The sequence below is a fragment of the Mercenaria mercenaria genome, chromosome 14 (assembly GCF_021730395.1).
Source record: "Mercenaria mercenaria strain notata chromosome 14, MADL_Memer_1, whole genome shotgun sequence".
Lineage (NCBI taxonomy): Eukaryota > Metazoa > Mollusca > Bivalvia > Venerida > Veneridae > Mercenaria > Mercenaria mercenaria.
In genome coordinates, this window is record NC_069374.1 from 63060143 (window position 1) to 63074149 (window position 14007).

At 34.7% G+C, this 14007-nt stretch overlaps 1 protein-coding gene across 2 annotated transcripts in view; it reads left to right on the top strand.

Moving 5' to 3' along the window:
* LOC128548540 (uncharacterized) overlaps positions 1-13656 on the top strand; it is a 34860-nt gene extending 21204 nt beyond the window's left edge. Inside the window, exons 17-25 of one of the 2 annotated variants that reach the window (XM_053523678.1) lie at positions 1847-2014; positions 4082-4358; positions 4900-5066; positions 6116-6237; positions 7958-8119; positions 8563-8732; positions 9263-9453; positions 10176-10389; positions 11126-13656. In XM_053523678.1, the coding sequence (XP_053379653.1) occupies positions 1847-2014; positions 4082-4358; positions 4900-5066; positions 6116-6237; positions 7958-8119; positions 8563-8732; positions 9263-9453; positions 10176-10389; positions 11126-13062 (3408 nt within the window). In that variant the 3' untranslated portion in view covers positions 13063-13656. The remainder of the gene's footprint in view (positions 1-1846; positions 2015-4081; positions 4359-4899; positions 5067-6115; positions 6238-7957; positions 8120-8562; positions 8733-9262; positions 9454-10175; positions 10390-11125) is intronic. The other variant, XM_053523679.1, reaches the window with a different exon arrangement.
* The last annotated feature ends 351 nt before the right edge of the window (positions 13657-14007 follow it).

Below are 14007 nucleotides of genomic sequence, written 5' to 3' on the forward strand. Positions count from 1 at the left end.
CATATATTATATAATACGAAACATTTGTCATAGACAACGTGGTCGCATACTCCTAAGTATTTTGAATTTAAATATAATTATTTAGATCTATATGTATAATAAGGTATCACGATCTGTAAAGGAAGGTTTACCATATAATTACATGTTAAACATAATAGTTTTATTCTAATAACTTATACAGATATACATGTTTACAAATATATAACTATTATCTGAAACACATGCAGGATTCACAAGTACCACACTTGTTCGAAACGAAATAACAAGAATGACATGTGAACATGCATATAATAGCAAAATATCTCACTGTTGTCTGTCTTGTGTAATACAAGACAGACACGCAGAGATATACCTATTGTAACTAAAACGTTATGTACGTATTACCAGAACAGAAGAACATGAACTTTATTACTTATTAATCTGTGTTATTTCTAAGCTTATATGCAGCTTTTAAAATTTTTCCAAACTTAACAATGGTTCTCTGATTTTTGTTTTCATAAATGTAATAAACTTTTCACTTGTTGGCCAATTCATACAATATTTTGGTAAAAACATTTTTCTTAGCTCTCTATATTTAGGACAACACATAATAAAATGGTATCCAGTTTCAACTAAATTGGTACATTTTTGACATGTTCTATTATTTCTTTCTACACCATTATATCTCCCTGTTTCTATAGGTAAACGATGAGATGATAAACGAAAACATGTGATTAATCTCCTTAGGTGATCATTTTCGCAAAAAGTCAAATAATTTTCAAAACCAAATGATGTTTTACTTTTTCTATAATACTCTAGTTTTGTACAGCTATCTATGGAGGCACGCCATTCTTGAGTAAACTGGTCTTTCAATCGTTGTTTTAACATAGGAAATAACTGGCCATCGATATCGTTCTGATAGAAAATATACCCAAAACCTAATTCGTCTAGAAACTTCTTCACAGATTAAACCCATGGTATACAACTGGTTCCATTCACATGTTCTCTTTCATTTATGAATATTTTATACATGATAGATGTTTTATTTTTCATTTTTAAACAGTATTTTTTTACTCTTTCATTCATATAATACAAAGAATATTCTACTACTTTAGGAACACATATTTAAATGTTTCTGAGTTTTAACCCTATATTCTTTGCAAAATTTCATGTGTAATTTTTTATTCTTTTACATTATATACTCCCATATTCTATGCTACGTATAGAAAATAGGCATAACCATTCGTCAAACCCTAAAAAGGGGAAACTGGTTTAGTATCATTCGACTAAAGTCATATTATTACGCTACACATAGATCTAGAACGACCTATGTTTTAGCTCGTTCTGACGACCTTTCGTAACCAATCGGAGCTTAACTACAACATTTTGCAAATGTCCCTTCAGCTTGATTTTTAATATTTAAATCTCATGTCGTATTGTCGATAGCAAATTAGCCAGTCCTAGCACTTGCTCTGTAACGATCCCAGATTAACCCTGGATAGAACTGCAACATTTTTTCATTATCTTTGTACATTGAACTAGTGTTTGATTTTTTTCAAATAAAAATAATTTTTGCAAAAATAAAAATAGCATACTGGAAATCCAAAATATACAGACGACGTATGTGAATGGGTTGTTCTCAGATCTTCGTTTAGAAGATCAAGTACTTTAGTCAGATTGGTTTAGTATAAAACAACAAAGTTATTTGTTATCTTCAGGGTAATGACAGTATTACTAATAATAAAAAATGTCGTGCGTTGTTCTTCCTAATAACTTAGCCATATGGATAGAATAAGACGTATATTGATCTTATTGTCTGTCACTTGCTACACCCCATACTGCCAATAGTCAGATCATTTATTTTCAGGTTCCGATGCCGGTTGTTACAATAGAGCCAGCAAAGGTCAACACAATACCTTTAGAACTCGAAGAAACGGACACTATAAACTTTAATATTACTAATCATGGTCTTATCAGGGCAAACAATGTTCGGTTTACACTACCAACAGGGCACCCTTACCTTAATTTTGAATTGGTATGTAGCAAATATTTATAATTATAAATTTTCCTAAGGCTTGCGATATGGTATAATTTTATTCAAATTATAACGACGTTTTACAGTAATTGTTTAAGATAATTAGCAAACATGCATTGAAGTGAAAGCGGCATGCCTGCAAAAAATATATTTCAATGGATAATAACTGATATTAGATATCAGACATATATTCAAGTGTTTATTATACAAAGTAGAGTAAAGTCCTTCTATAATTATCGAATTCCAATAGTATTTTTAAAATTCCATACGACTTTACATTTTATGTTAAAAACAGATGAAACAGCTGTCCAAATATATATGTTTACATAATTACATGGTTAGAAAAGCGCTACTTTTAATACTGCAGACGACAATATACAGTTAGAGCTACAAAGGGAGGTAAACAAAAACAGTAGAAGCAATAAAACGTTCTACGATGTTTATCAATATTCAACAAATGACTCTGACAAATATCAGAGTTAAAAACTACTTGAAATAGGATTTAACAAGAAATTTATATATTTTATGTTTATCATGGAAAATACGGCAGCCACAATTAAAAAAGGGCCATATGAGCCTTTAACGCTTTTGACTACAAAATTGTTATTGTCAGTTGCGTATCTTTAGCCTCTATAGCTAAGTGTTTATGGTCGCTGACTTCAAATCACTTGAGTCTCACTAAGGGCGTTGATTTCTTCATGTGAGGAAGACATCAGCTGGCTTACGGAAGGTCGGTCAATCTGACTAAAGTACATCTCCAATTAACGCTACGCTTTGGATCTGAAGACGTGCTGTTGATAGCCTCGTTCTGACTACCCTTCCGCTAGCCAATCAGAGCCTTGCTTTCAACATTTTTAAAGTGAAAGTAGAAGTTTTAACATCTATATTTAGCCTTGGGTTTCCATGTTTACAATTCTTATGACGACCACATCATGACTGCGCCCTCGTGTTTTATTATTATTATTATATCAGATTTATATAGCGTCCTTTTCATGATAAACACGTCCAAAGGCGCTTTACATATAGCAAATGCTGCCACACAGGGCGTGAAATTCATCCTCTACTAGTTCAGACACAGAGCGATCTGACCAGAGGGACAGAGTGATATAAAGCCCCCAGAACAGATAGAGAAAAATCCTTTGTAGATACAGGCCTGTAGTTAGGCGGAATACACTCAAGAGCATCTCAGAAATTTCCAGTGCCTGTACCGGGATTCGAACCCCGGACTTTTGGATTGACAGTCAAGCGTGTTACCACTAGACCACCGGCCCACCTGTGTTTTGAGATAAATCATATGTCACGGTACGGGCTTGGTCACGTAAGGTGTCAGGCAGCAGGTTAGATAAGTCGGTAGAGCACTCGCCCTGTAAGCGAGGGGTCTCGGGTTCGAGCCCCGAACTGACTGCACGATTTTCTCACCTTTGGCTTTGACCCTATTTTGCTGCTTCAGCCAAATGCTTGTGAAACGAGTCGTCTGATAGGTTCAAATTAAAATAGATTTGCGAAAATAAAAATAGCAATATCGGAAATCCAAATATACAGAAAGATGAATGTGAATAGGTCATCCTCAGATCTTCGTTTAGAAGATCGAGTACTTTAGTCAGATTGGAAGGCCGGTGGTTCTACCCAGGTGTCCGCCTGTGATTCTTTCTCCACAGCCGCCATATGATCTGTAATTGCGTCGGTGCGACGTTAAACCCAACAGAACAAAAACAAAGTAGCGTGTCTAACACTGTTAAGAGTTTTCTGTATATTTTCGTTACTAAATGAGTGTTATTATCAGTATCGTGTTTAAAGAATTTAAGAGACTGTTTTACACATTTTGTGTACAGTAAGTGTGTAATTGTCGACTTAAACTTGAAATATCTTCCCAGTGCAATTACAGAAGGCTTTTTATTAATTTCGAATATTTGACATACATCTAGAGGCCAGCAGCTTTAAAACGGACTTAATTTGGAAGAAAAGAAATTCATGATATGTAATACATGTAAATTATATCTGAAAGATTTCTTTAAATGTTCGAATTATAATACAGTAACAGTAAAACATCAGTAGCCTGTTTTTCAGACTGTAGACTTCATCGGGAGTGTTGATGCCAACACATCGATAATAGTTCCAGTCAAGGCAACATTAAAGAACAGAGTAAAAAGGAACGCAGCGGCTCTTGCTGTCTGTGGTCTTGCATTGCTCTATGACTATGATTGTGGGGGAACACAGACGCGTGCTCTTGACGTCACACTTACACGCGAGTATCCAGGGAGACCTCCTCTTCCATGTGGTTTAAGCGGAGGCGGAGGCGGTGGAGGTGGAGGAGGAGGAGGCGGAGGAGGAGGAGGGGTATATTGTGAGTTAAATTTATACATTTTATATATTTACTGATCTGTGAGACTGGGCAGAGGAAAATAGTCATAACTTTCGCTATTAATTCACAAAGTTTGTGAGAATATTCAATAATGTCTGAAAATGTCATATTTATAAAATAAAATTGTAATATTAAAACATTTGCTTCACAAACATATATATGACACTTAATTGGTACGAAATGATATGCCGACAAAATGAAGTTGTTTTCGCAAATAGAACCACTTACAAGACTTTGTATTGTTGAGAACAAGTTCAAGAGTTATATTAAACTGAAGTAAGAGTCCAGCATTACCGGGAATGTTTGTGCACTGTCTTGAACTTTACTTATTGCAATATAACTACGTAAATAGTTTCTTAACATATTTAGAGTATATGTGTAGGCTGAATTAGATATGTGCGCATATGTTAAAATCGTAAACAATTGGTTTATATTTCAAGACAGATGCTCTGCAAACATGTAAATTAATTAAAATAGCAATGACGACAGTAATTTAGAGGTAAAGGTTTTATTAAATATACAGATTCGGGTGGTGGTTCCGGGACAGGAAGTGGTTCTTCGGTGACCTATAATCCCACAACGCCATTATCATGTGACTGTGCAAAGACTCTTATCAAAAGTTGTGCATTAGCGTATCACCCGATAGCTGGTTGTGCAATAGCTGCTGCAGACCTTGGGACGTCATATTCCGTACGTTTCTTGTTCATTAGCTTCAGTCATCTCTTATAACGTAATTCAATCTTTGGTCGCCAACTTGTTTCACCAAATACAGCAGCATGTTTTTTTTTTTTAAATCAAACTTATTACAGATTTAATGTCACTTGCAACATAATCTCACTTCATTTTTATACTTTTGAAAAAGAACTAGTACCTTCCATTGAAACTACTGCACTTTCCGCCATAATAAAAGTTTGCTGAGCTAGAAAACTTAAATAAAGACTTTGTATCTTCCAATGGCTCGGAGGTACTTTTACGAAGTAGTGTGTACACTAGAGAATATTAAGTCTTGAAAAATTACAGTTTACTTGTCTAAAATTGATGTTTACAAATATGTGTTCTATTACTTAAATACCTGTAAACTTTACTGGTACTGATGATAAACCCGAACAGAAAATGAGGTTTTTTACCTGTAACTTTTTTATTTCTGCAATTTGTAATCAATGGTCGGTATCAAAATAAAGCTTAACATTTGCTGAAAACTTTACATAATTCAAATTTATATTTAATTAGCAAACTCACACGAAGTGAGGCCCTGAAAAGGGTTTGTAAAATGGGGTCTGTAAGCAGGTTGACTGATGATAAATTCGAACACTTTGTCATTTACAAAATTTTCTTCGTAGTATTATATTGAAACTTTCCCCAAAACACTGCAACAGTCATTCCTGATCAAGTAATGAAAAGTGACCCAATGTCAGGCCTTCATGTGGCGACAGTGAGCATGCGCAAAAAAACACCCTCTTCCCCAGTAATTTTGGATAAATATTTTTTATACAGATAAATGTAAGTCATTTATTTATACAGAATATTTACCAATTTTGTTTTTATTTACACCAGTTGGTGTTGTAAATGGAAACTATTAGATGGTGTGTTCAATTTTATAAATAACCGATTGCAATCAAATATTTCCAAGGTGTTCGACTTTATCATCTCTCCGGGTTTATCATCAGTACCAGTACATATTAAGAGGAAACTAGGTTATACTTGAATAAAACATTATCGTTAACTTCATTTTTTACCAGAGAAGCGATGGAGACTTTATTATAGGGACGCTAAACGCTATCCTTGGGCTAGCTGACACGGCAATGGCCTGTGTTTTTGGTGTTTTGTGCAGTTTATGTGGACTCTTCTACACGACGATAAGGTATAAAATCCATGTTATACATTCAGAACTTTTGGATCCAACTTTTGAATCTTTATCTCAGAATTATGTTTATTTGACCATTCATTTGGTATTCTAATATGCTTGCCTCTGCTAAAACACTCTTACGCTAGAATGACGTCACATTAACGTGCGGTGACGTCAAAGTTTTTGTTGCGACCAAGACAGAGCGCTTCTATAGTGCATCTACTGTTTTAGATTAAGGGCATATTAGAATCGAAATAATTTATAGCACAAGTGTGTTTTAACACTGTTTATACACTCGGGTGGTGATACGTTCAAATAATTTCACTCGGGCTGCGCCCTCGTGAAATTATTACGCCCGACGTATAACCACCCATCGTGCATAAATAGTGTTAAAGCACTCATTTGCTATAAATTATTTCTTAACTAAAACAAGCTTTACGATAAGCTGACTACCTCCATTCAAACTTCTTTTAAAGAAGATTTGACCTTTAACATACGTTTGAATGGAGGTATTGTAGATTTGGAAATATTTGCGATTGTTTAATGTTCGCTAATTGTTCGATGACAAAATGGAACGCGAATTTAAAACTCTTTTTATTATTGGTAACCAATATCTCAAAGAGTACATACATATACGAACTGTGAATTCTTCATAAAATATATGTCATCAGATCGTGTAATAGTTGTGACAGCGTATTACAATTTTTCACGTTTGAATATTTTCAAGGGGTCAGTTTACTAAGTAAAAGGACAACCTTAACATTTTCCAGTTGTATTTCGGCATTTTTGAATATACTTGGTCATTTTTGTGCCTCTCATGAGTGGTGGGGGCATATAGATTTGCTCTTGTCCGTCCGTCCGTCCGTCCTTCCTTCCTTCCTTCCGTCCGTCCGTCCTTCCGAGAATGTTGTGTCGCGCCTAGCTCAAAAGTATTTAACTAAGTCAAAAGCTTTACAGGAAGTTGCACAGGTAGTTGTGCACTGGTTCGCGTCGGATTTATCAGTCGTGTAGGATAGCTGATTTGTAAAAATGGTCATTTTAGTGTTGTTGTATTCAAAATTTTATGTGATTTTACAAATGTGGTCTCTTGTATTTCACTGGTTTCGCGTCCGATATTCATGTGTAGATTATGCCCTGATTTTGTAAAAATTGTCATTTTAATGTTGTGCGCGCGTACTAAATTATTTACCTAGAGAAAGTTTACAGAGTTGGTTCTTGTGCACCTGTTTTCCGGATTCATTTTTGTAAGTTTTTGCTGGAAAAAAGTCTTTTAATGTTTGGTCTGCGTAGCTCCGAAAATTACCTACAGTCATTATTTTCTCAAAGACCTGATTCTGAGACTTATAACAAGTTGTGAACATTATGTTATGTACTTGACCAAGTTTGGCGATGGGGCACCTTGTTGGTTTTTTCGTAGTTAAATGAGTGTTTCAAGAGGACATGAAAAACTCTAGGATTGAAAAGCTCTTCAGTGAAAAAGCCTTCAAATTCTTGGGAATGCCGATGGTGTTGATCAGTGTGAAATAGCTTATTACATCTGCTCTGAATATGAATGGTATTACACGTACAAACAAGTTTAACTGATTGAATACAAAGTCATCAGGTTTGTTAGGTTTATAAGTTAACCGCAGTATTAAACAAGTTGAACTGATTGTATATAAAGTCATAAGATTTCTTAGGTTTATACGTTAACCGCAAAATTAATAATACTGAATAATCTGGTAACTTATTTCAGATGTATGATTGATGTCGCATATAACTGTGACGGTGCCAGACGACGGCGGGAAATTGGTTCAGAAGTTGTCAATAACTTGCTAACAACAGCTAAACCGATGGACAACTTTCTGTATATGATGACAGAAATTCTTGGAGATGAAGCAATGTTTGTTTATGAAATGTTTTAATTACGTTAAACCCAACAAAATAAATAAATAAATTACTTGTTTCTTTCACTAAACATATCATCTTTGCATGTAAAATAGTGTGCAAAATAAGTTTAGACGTGTGCTTTTCAAAGGAAACTACTGTAGTTTCATTGTCTTGTAACTTTTTATATTGTATGATTTTAATATGAAATCTTGATCAATACATTTCGGCTGTTTAATACATATAACAATATAAAATACGTTATATACAATTAATGTGTAACAAGTTTTTTAATTGTTTGGCAGCTGAGATTTGTAAGTATCGAGATTTCACGCGAGCAATCCGTTTTTACCTAGCTTTGATATGAAACAAGCGACAGTACTAGTGAATGTAAGTTGCATTTAATAGACGTCTATAAAGTTAGTTCCATATGTTCACAATATACATCGCTAAATGATAAATGCATTATTTTAGGTATAATATCGAAACGGCATGGTATCCAGCTTTCAAGAAAACTGTAGGCGAAGACAGCGAGCTTGGTACCCTGTTGTCAAATAATGAAGCAACACGCGTTTTGGACGCATTGACTGAACAAGCATCTAGAACAAATCTGAGCAGATTTCTAGACCGCTGGAATAATACTGGTAAATTAGAAGTTTTTTTTTCATTTTCTTGAGTCACATCTTCACAATTTGGCCATATGGCTACTTTTCCAACTTTTATTAGTGAAGAGTTTTTTCTTGAAAAAATAAATTGTATAGGATTTATAAAGGAACACAAAAGTAAATATTTGAACTGTATCAGTTTTAATACAGAAATATCGATATTCGCCGGAACCTGAAGGAGGCAAGAGATCAAAATACTCATACCCATGATATTAGAAATATCATATCCTAGAGTTACAAATAACTTTCTATATTTTTCTCCAATTTCGTCTGTGGATTAAAAAACAAATAACAGTTGCGTGTGAAGTCAGGATGGTCTGTGTTGTAGTTGAAGAATCAATATTTGAAGAAATTCTCTTTTTTTGCCTTGTCATGGTTAGCGTTTGAACGACACTTTGTAGAAAGGTGTGTTAATCACAATTTATCGTTTTTATTAACAGACCACAGTAATAACCTAGAAAGTGTTGTAAGAAGGCTTACTATATTTTGATTTATTTTTATCACCTAAGCGGCAGCATGGGAGAACGGCACACTAACTGAGCTTGAGGATACAAGTCGTGTTATAAGTCTCACTCGATTAACACCTAGAATCGAACAGTATCTAAATGATGTAGAGAGTGCACAGGCAAAAGGGTTTGACTCAATATTTGATGACTTTGACCATGCAACTAATGCATATAAAACAGCGGAACAGCAACAGGTACTTTTAGGTTTATGATACATATTAGTCACATATCTACTATTATTTTAATTCGAGCCATTATTCCCTGAATTGATCTGTCAGCCCAGACAAAATTAAGACTTTATGTTGTCATAGATTATTAGCTTTGTAGTTCATTTCTGGACTAATTTACAGCGAATGGAGTTTTTACAGCAAGAGATAAGGCGTCAAACCCCTCTGCTGATAAATTAAAAGTTTTCTGTTAGAGTAACTTCTGAAAGAGGTTGGTCCTTGTATAATCCTGTTTAAAATTGGTTGATTATGATCTATATTTCACCCGTTAGATTAAAATACATGATGATGAATAAGTAAGTGAATAAACTCGACATATACTTCTGCATAGTGTATCCTATAATCATGATTAGTGATAGATAAAACATCTTTAATCATAATATATAACGTGAAATATCCGTTTCCATCTATTTGTATTAGCAGATGAAGAGTATGCAAAACAATAACATCATTTTATCAATGGCCGATACAGGCAATATTAATTATGCATGTTCTGCATTGAATTTTATTCGGTCTTATCCAGCGACCTTTTATTTTGAAATTATTTTAAATTCATGATAAAATAACAATGTACTCTGCACATTCTTGATCATTCTCTCCTCACTTTGTTTGCCAGTATACCGTAAATGTTCTCTTAGGGTTTTCCTAAATTCAAAGCGCAATATTTTAGCGAATGGATCTTATTTCAGAGTACTTCAAGTGGCGGCACACAGAAAGATGAAGGTGTATGTGCACGTGTACGAGTGAGGATTATACAGGAGCTGGTCCTAACAAGGGACGCCTTTAATGCAAGACTTGAAATCGAGAATGGTGAAAGTTCAAACTTGGAATCCATTAAAGTTGAAATACAGATAAAACAGACTTTTGGAACAGGCGAACTGACAAATGACAAATTTTCAATCGGTATGATTTGCACATTAAAGCTGATATTCATTCTTTAAAACCTCAAATGCTGTGTGTAAATGTGTAATGTTATTTTTAGAACATCAGGAACGGGTTTTATTAAATAAAATACAGAAGTCAATTTAGACCAAAAATCATTGTTGATCTCAAGGTATTTACACTCAAATTATAATACCAAAATATTTTACTGAAGCAACAAAGTATTCACTTTTTGTATTGCCGACCAGTTAATTTTTCAGTGTTTATCTACATTTTGATGACCTTTCGGCAAATGTTGTACACATATTCATTGGACAATGACTATATTGAACAATAGATAGACCGCATGTTTTTACCTGATCAGTATTTATATTGATATCCATAAAGAAACATTACGCACCCCTCTAGAAACTCCTTGCTTATAGGTAAGTGACACTTGTGGTCACTTTCGATGTAAACAATTTGACATCGTAATATCCGCAATTGTACTTACGTGCATTGATCATTGCAACTATTTAGATATGCATTTGACGATATTTGGGGGGAGGGGGATATTTATCTCATTCCGGACCTTTATAGTGGATTTAATCTGTTCAATTGATGCAAATAATATTGAGTGCTTATATTTACTTGAAAGTTATTGTAATTATTATTATATACAATATGGGAACGTCTTACAGTTTTACAGTGAAACAAGCATGTACGAATAGAACAAATGACATCTTAAAGGAAAATTCTTTCTTCTTTTAATATGCAGGCACACCGACATTGATCGGCATTAGCGGTGTGGATGGGACAGGCACATTAGAAAAAGATTTATCTGGTTCCGCAGAATGGCTAATCATTCCGTATAGTAACGCTGCACCAGAAGACGACACCCAGTATGATATTGGCGGACGTTTATCATACAGTGTTGGTGGTTCGGAATTTTCAGTTCCGCTTTTACCTGATACCATTACCGTGAAGCCAAATCCAAGTCTTATTGTTCATTATTTCCATGAAAAATATGTAAGAGGTGATGATGCGCTCACGCCAGAAATTGAGCCGATTGTGCCGTTCAGTCTGGCTGTCTTGGTAATGAACAATGGATATGGCGTAGCTAGAGCTTTGAAGATAACCTCTGGACAGCCAGAAATAATTGAAAATGAAAAAGGTTTACTCATCACATTCAAAATAATAGGTGCACAGTTGGGAAATAACCCAATATCTCCTTCATTGGCTGTCAATTTTGGTGACATTTCGTCTTTCGAAACGAAAACGGCAAGATGGCTTATGACCTCAACGCTAATGGGGACTTTCTACAACTACACTGCTACATTTGAGAATATAAATCCCCTTGGTGATCCCCAGCTTTCACTATTAGATGACTTAGGATATCATGAATTGATTCATCTTGTCAGAATTGAGTTTCCTGACCAGGATGATGGCTTAGACGATTTCCTTGTAAATGATTTTGTTGATGACGAAGGAATGCCGGACAAATTATATAACAGCGCAAATGGCACCGACACTGTGGATGTTTACACGGCAAATATAACGTATGTCCAAGTAAACGTATTTGATTCTATGAAAAATTATAAATTTGTTACAGTGACTGTGAAGACAAATACGTCGATGTGGTTCTATGCAAGGAGAGAAAACACCTTTACAAATCCCGATTCTGCAAAGAACGAGTTCTTACTTCATGCTGAATCTTCTGATGGAAGAGAATTGTTTGTTGATAAAAATGTTTGGCAAACAACCCATATTCTTGATACATTTTACCTACATATTTTAGATTTTGTAGATGTAAATTCAACGGGCGATGAGATGTCAGAGGTTGAGGTAAATTACACTCTGATATACGGTCCCAGAAACATCTATGCACCACGTTTCAATGCGTCATCCTATTCAGCTACAATATCTAAATCTCGATCTGTTGGATTCGAAATAATTACAGTTAATGCACACGACATAGACAAAGACAGGATCGATTTTAAATTTAGCAAAGAAAATGTAACTGCATTCAAAATCAGTGCAAAATCTGAATCATCCGCTTCGATAACTGTAAATCAAAGTCCCATGGAACCTGGACTGGTAGTACTAGAAGTGATTGCGAAGGATAGCGGAATCCCTCCGAAGTCTGCCTATATCAATGTCACAATAAGAATTACAGATGCAAACATTACCGGTACTACATCTGCTACAACAGCTGCCAATTTAACATCGTCTACTGTATCTACAGAAACAACAAATGCTACTGCAATCTCATCGACCGCTATGTCAAGTTCAACTTCTACTGTATCTACAGAAACAACAAATGCTACTGCATCGACCGCTATGTCAAGTTCAACTTCTACTGTATCTAAAGAAACAACAAATGCTACTTCAATCTCATCGACCACTATGTCAAGTTCGACTAGTAGTACCTTTTCAACAACCTCATATGAAATGACAACACGTACCACAAAAAGTACTTCGAATTTTTCAACGTCTGCAAATGATACTTATACTAATATGACGACAGTGCCACTTTCAACTGAATCAACATCAACAGCAACGCTAAATACAACAGTACCCAGCACCATGTCCTCTACACAAGGCGATACTTCACAGACCACGGTTTCTGGTTCTACAAAAGTAGCATCGGACAATGTTGTGTTATACATGCTCTTCGTGTTGGCGATTTATGCATATCACAAACAGAAAAGTTAAAGCCGCAGCTCAAAGGAAAAGAATAAAGATCGCAAACATACAACATACAATCGTGTAACCGCGTAGGCTGAAGTAGGAAAACGAATTTTATTTTAAATTATAAAATACTTCACAGACGGAAATCATATTAATTTTAAATGTACAGCACAATTGTATCATATCTTATATTTGGAACCTTTTGCATTTTGCATGTGATTTGTCTATGCTTAAAAAGATATGCCGATTATTTTTGTTTTCTCGTCTTCACAATAAATACTAATTGCACTGTTGTATAGGTATCATTCATAGTCACCATCAATAGCTTGTCACTATTTCTTTTCATTCATTTTGACATTGGTTCATATAACCTTTACATACATAATGTGAATAGTAACTAATGATTCCTCTTAGACATTCAACAGAGTTTAGAATTGCTGTCATTATTTTCCGTATTTTTTCATACAAGTATATCAAGCTTTTTTGTTTCAATACACTTCCATGATAAACCTCATATATATATATATTATACAGGAATGTTTATGTTCATGTTCTGTAGCTGATGCTACATTATGTACAAAATAGGTTTGAAGAAATAAAATGCTTTTACTTACTTTATATTATATTCATATTATCTTAAGGTAAAACCCACATTCTGCCACTTTTGAATATTAATCATACGATTATGTTTGACTGTGAACATTTAAAAGACAATATCAACTGCTAGATGTTATGGCTTACCTCTACTACCTCTGCCCCCATTCCAAACACACGATTACACTGAACGGTCAAAGATCGAACAACGGACAAGCAGGAAAACTATTATATGTGGGGCACCGCCAAAAACACATATCCACACCAAAATTAGCAAACAATCATGACAGCTGAAAAGACAACACAATGGGGTCATCACCTGGGAGTTCGCTGTGTATATATTAACGTGGGATTCTAACCTCAAATCATCATCAA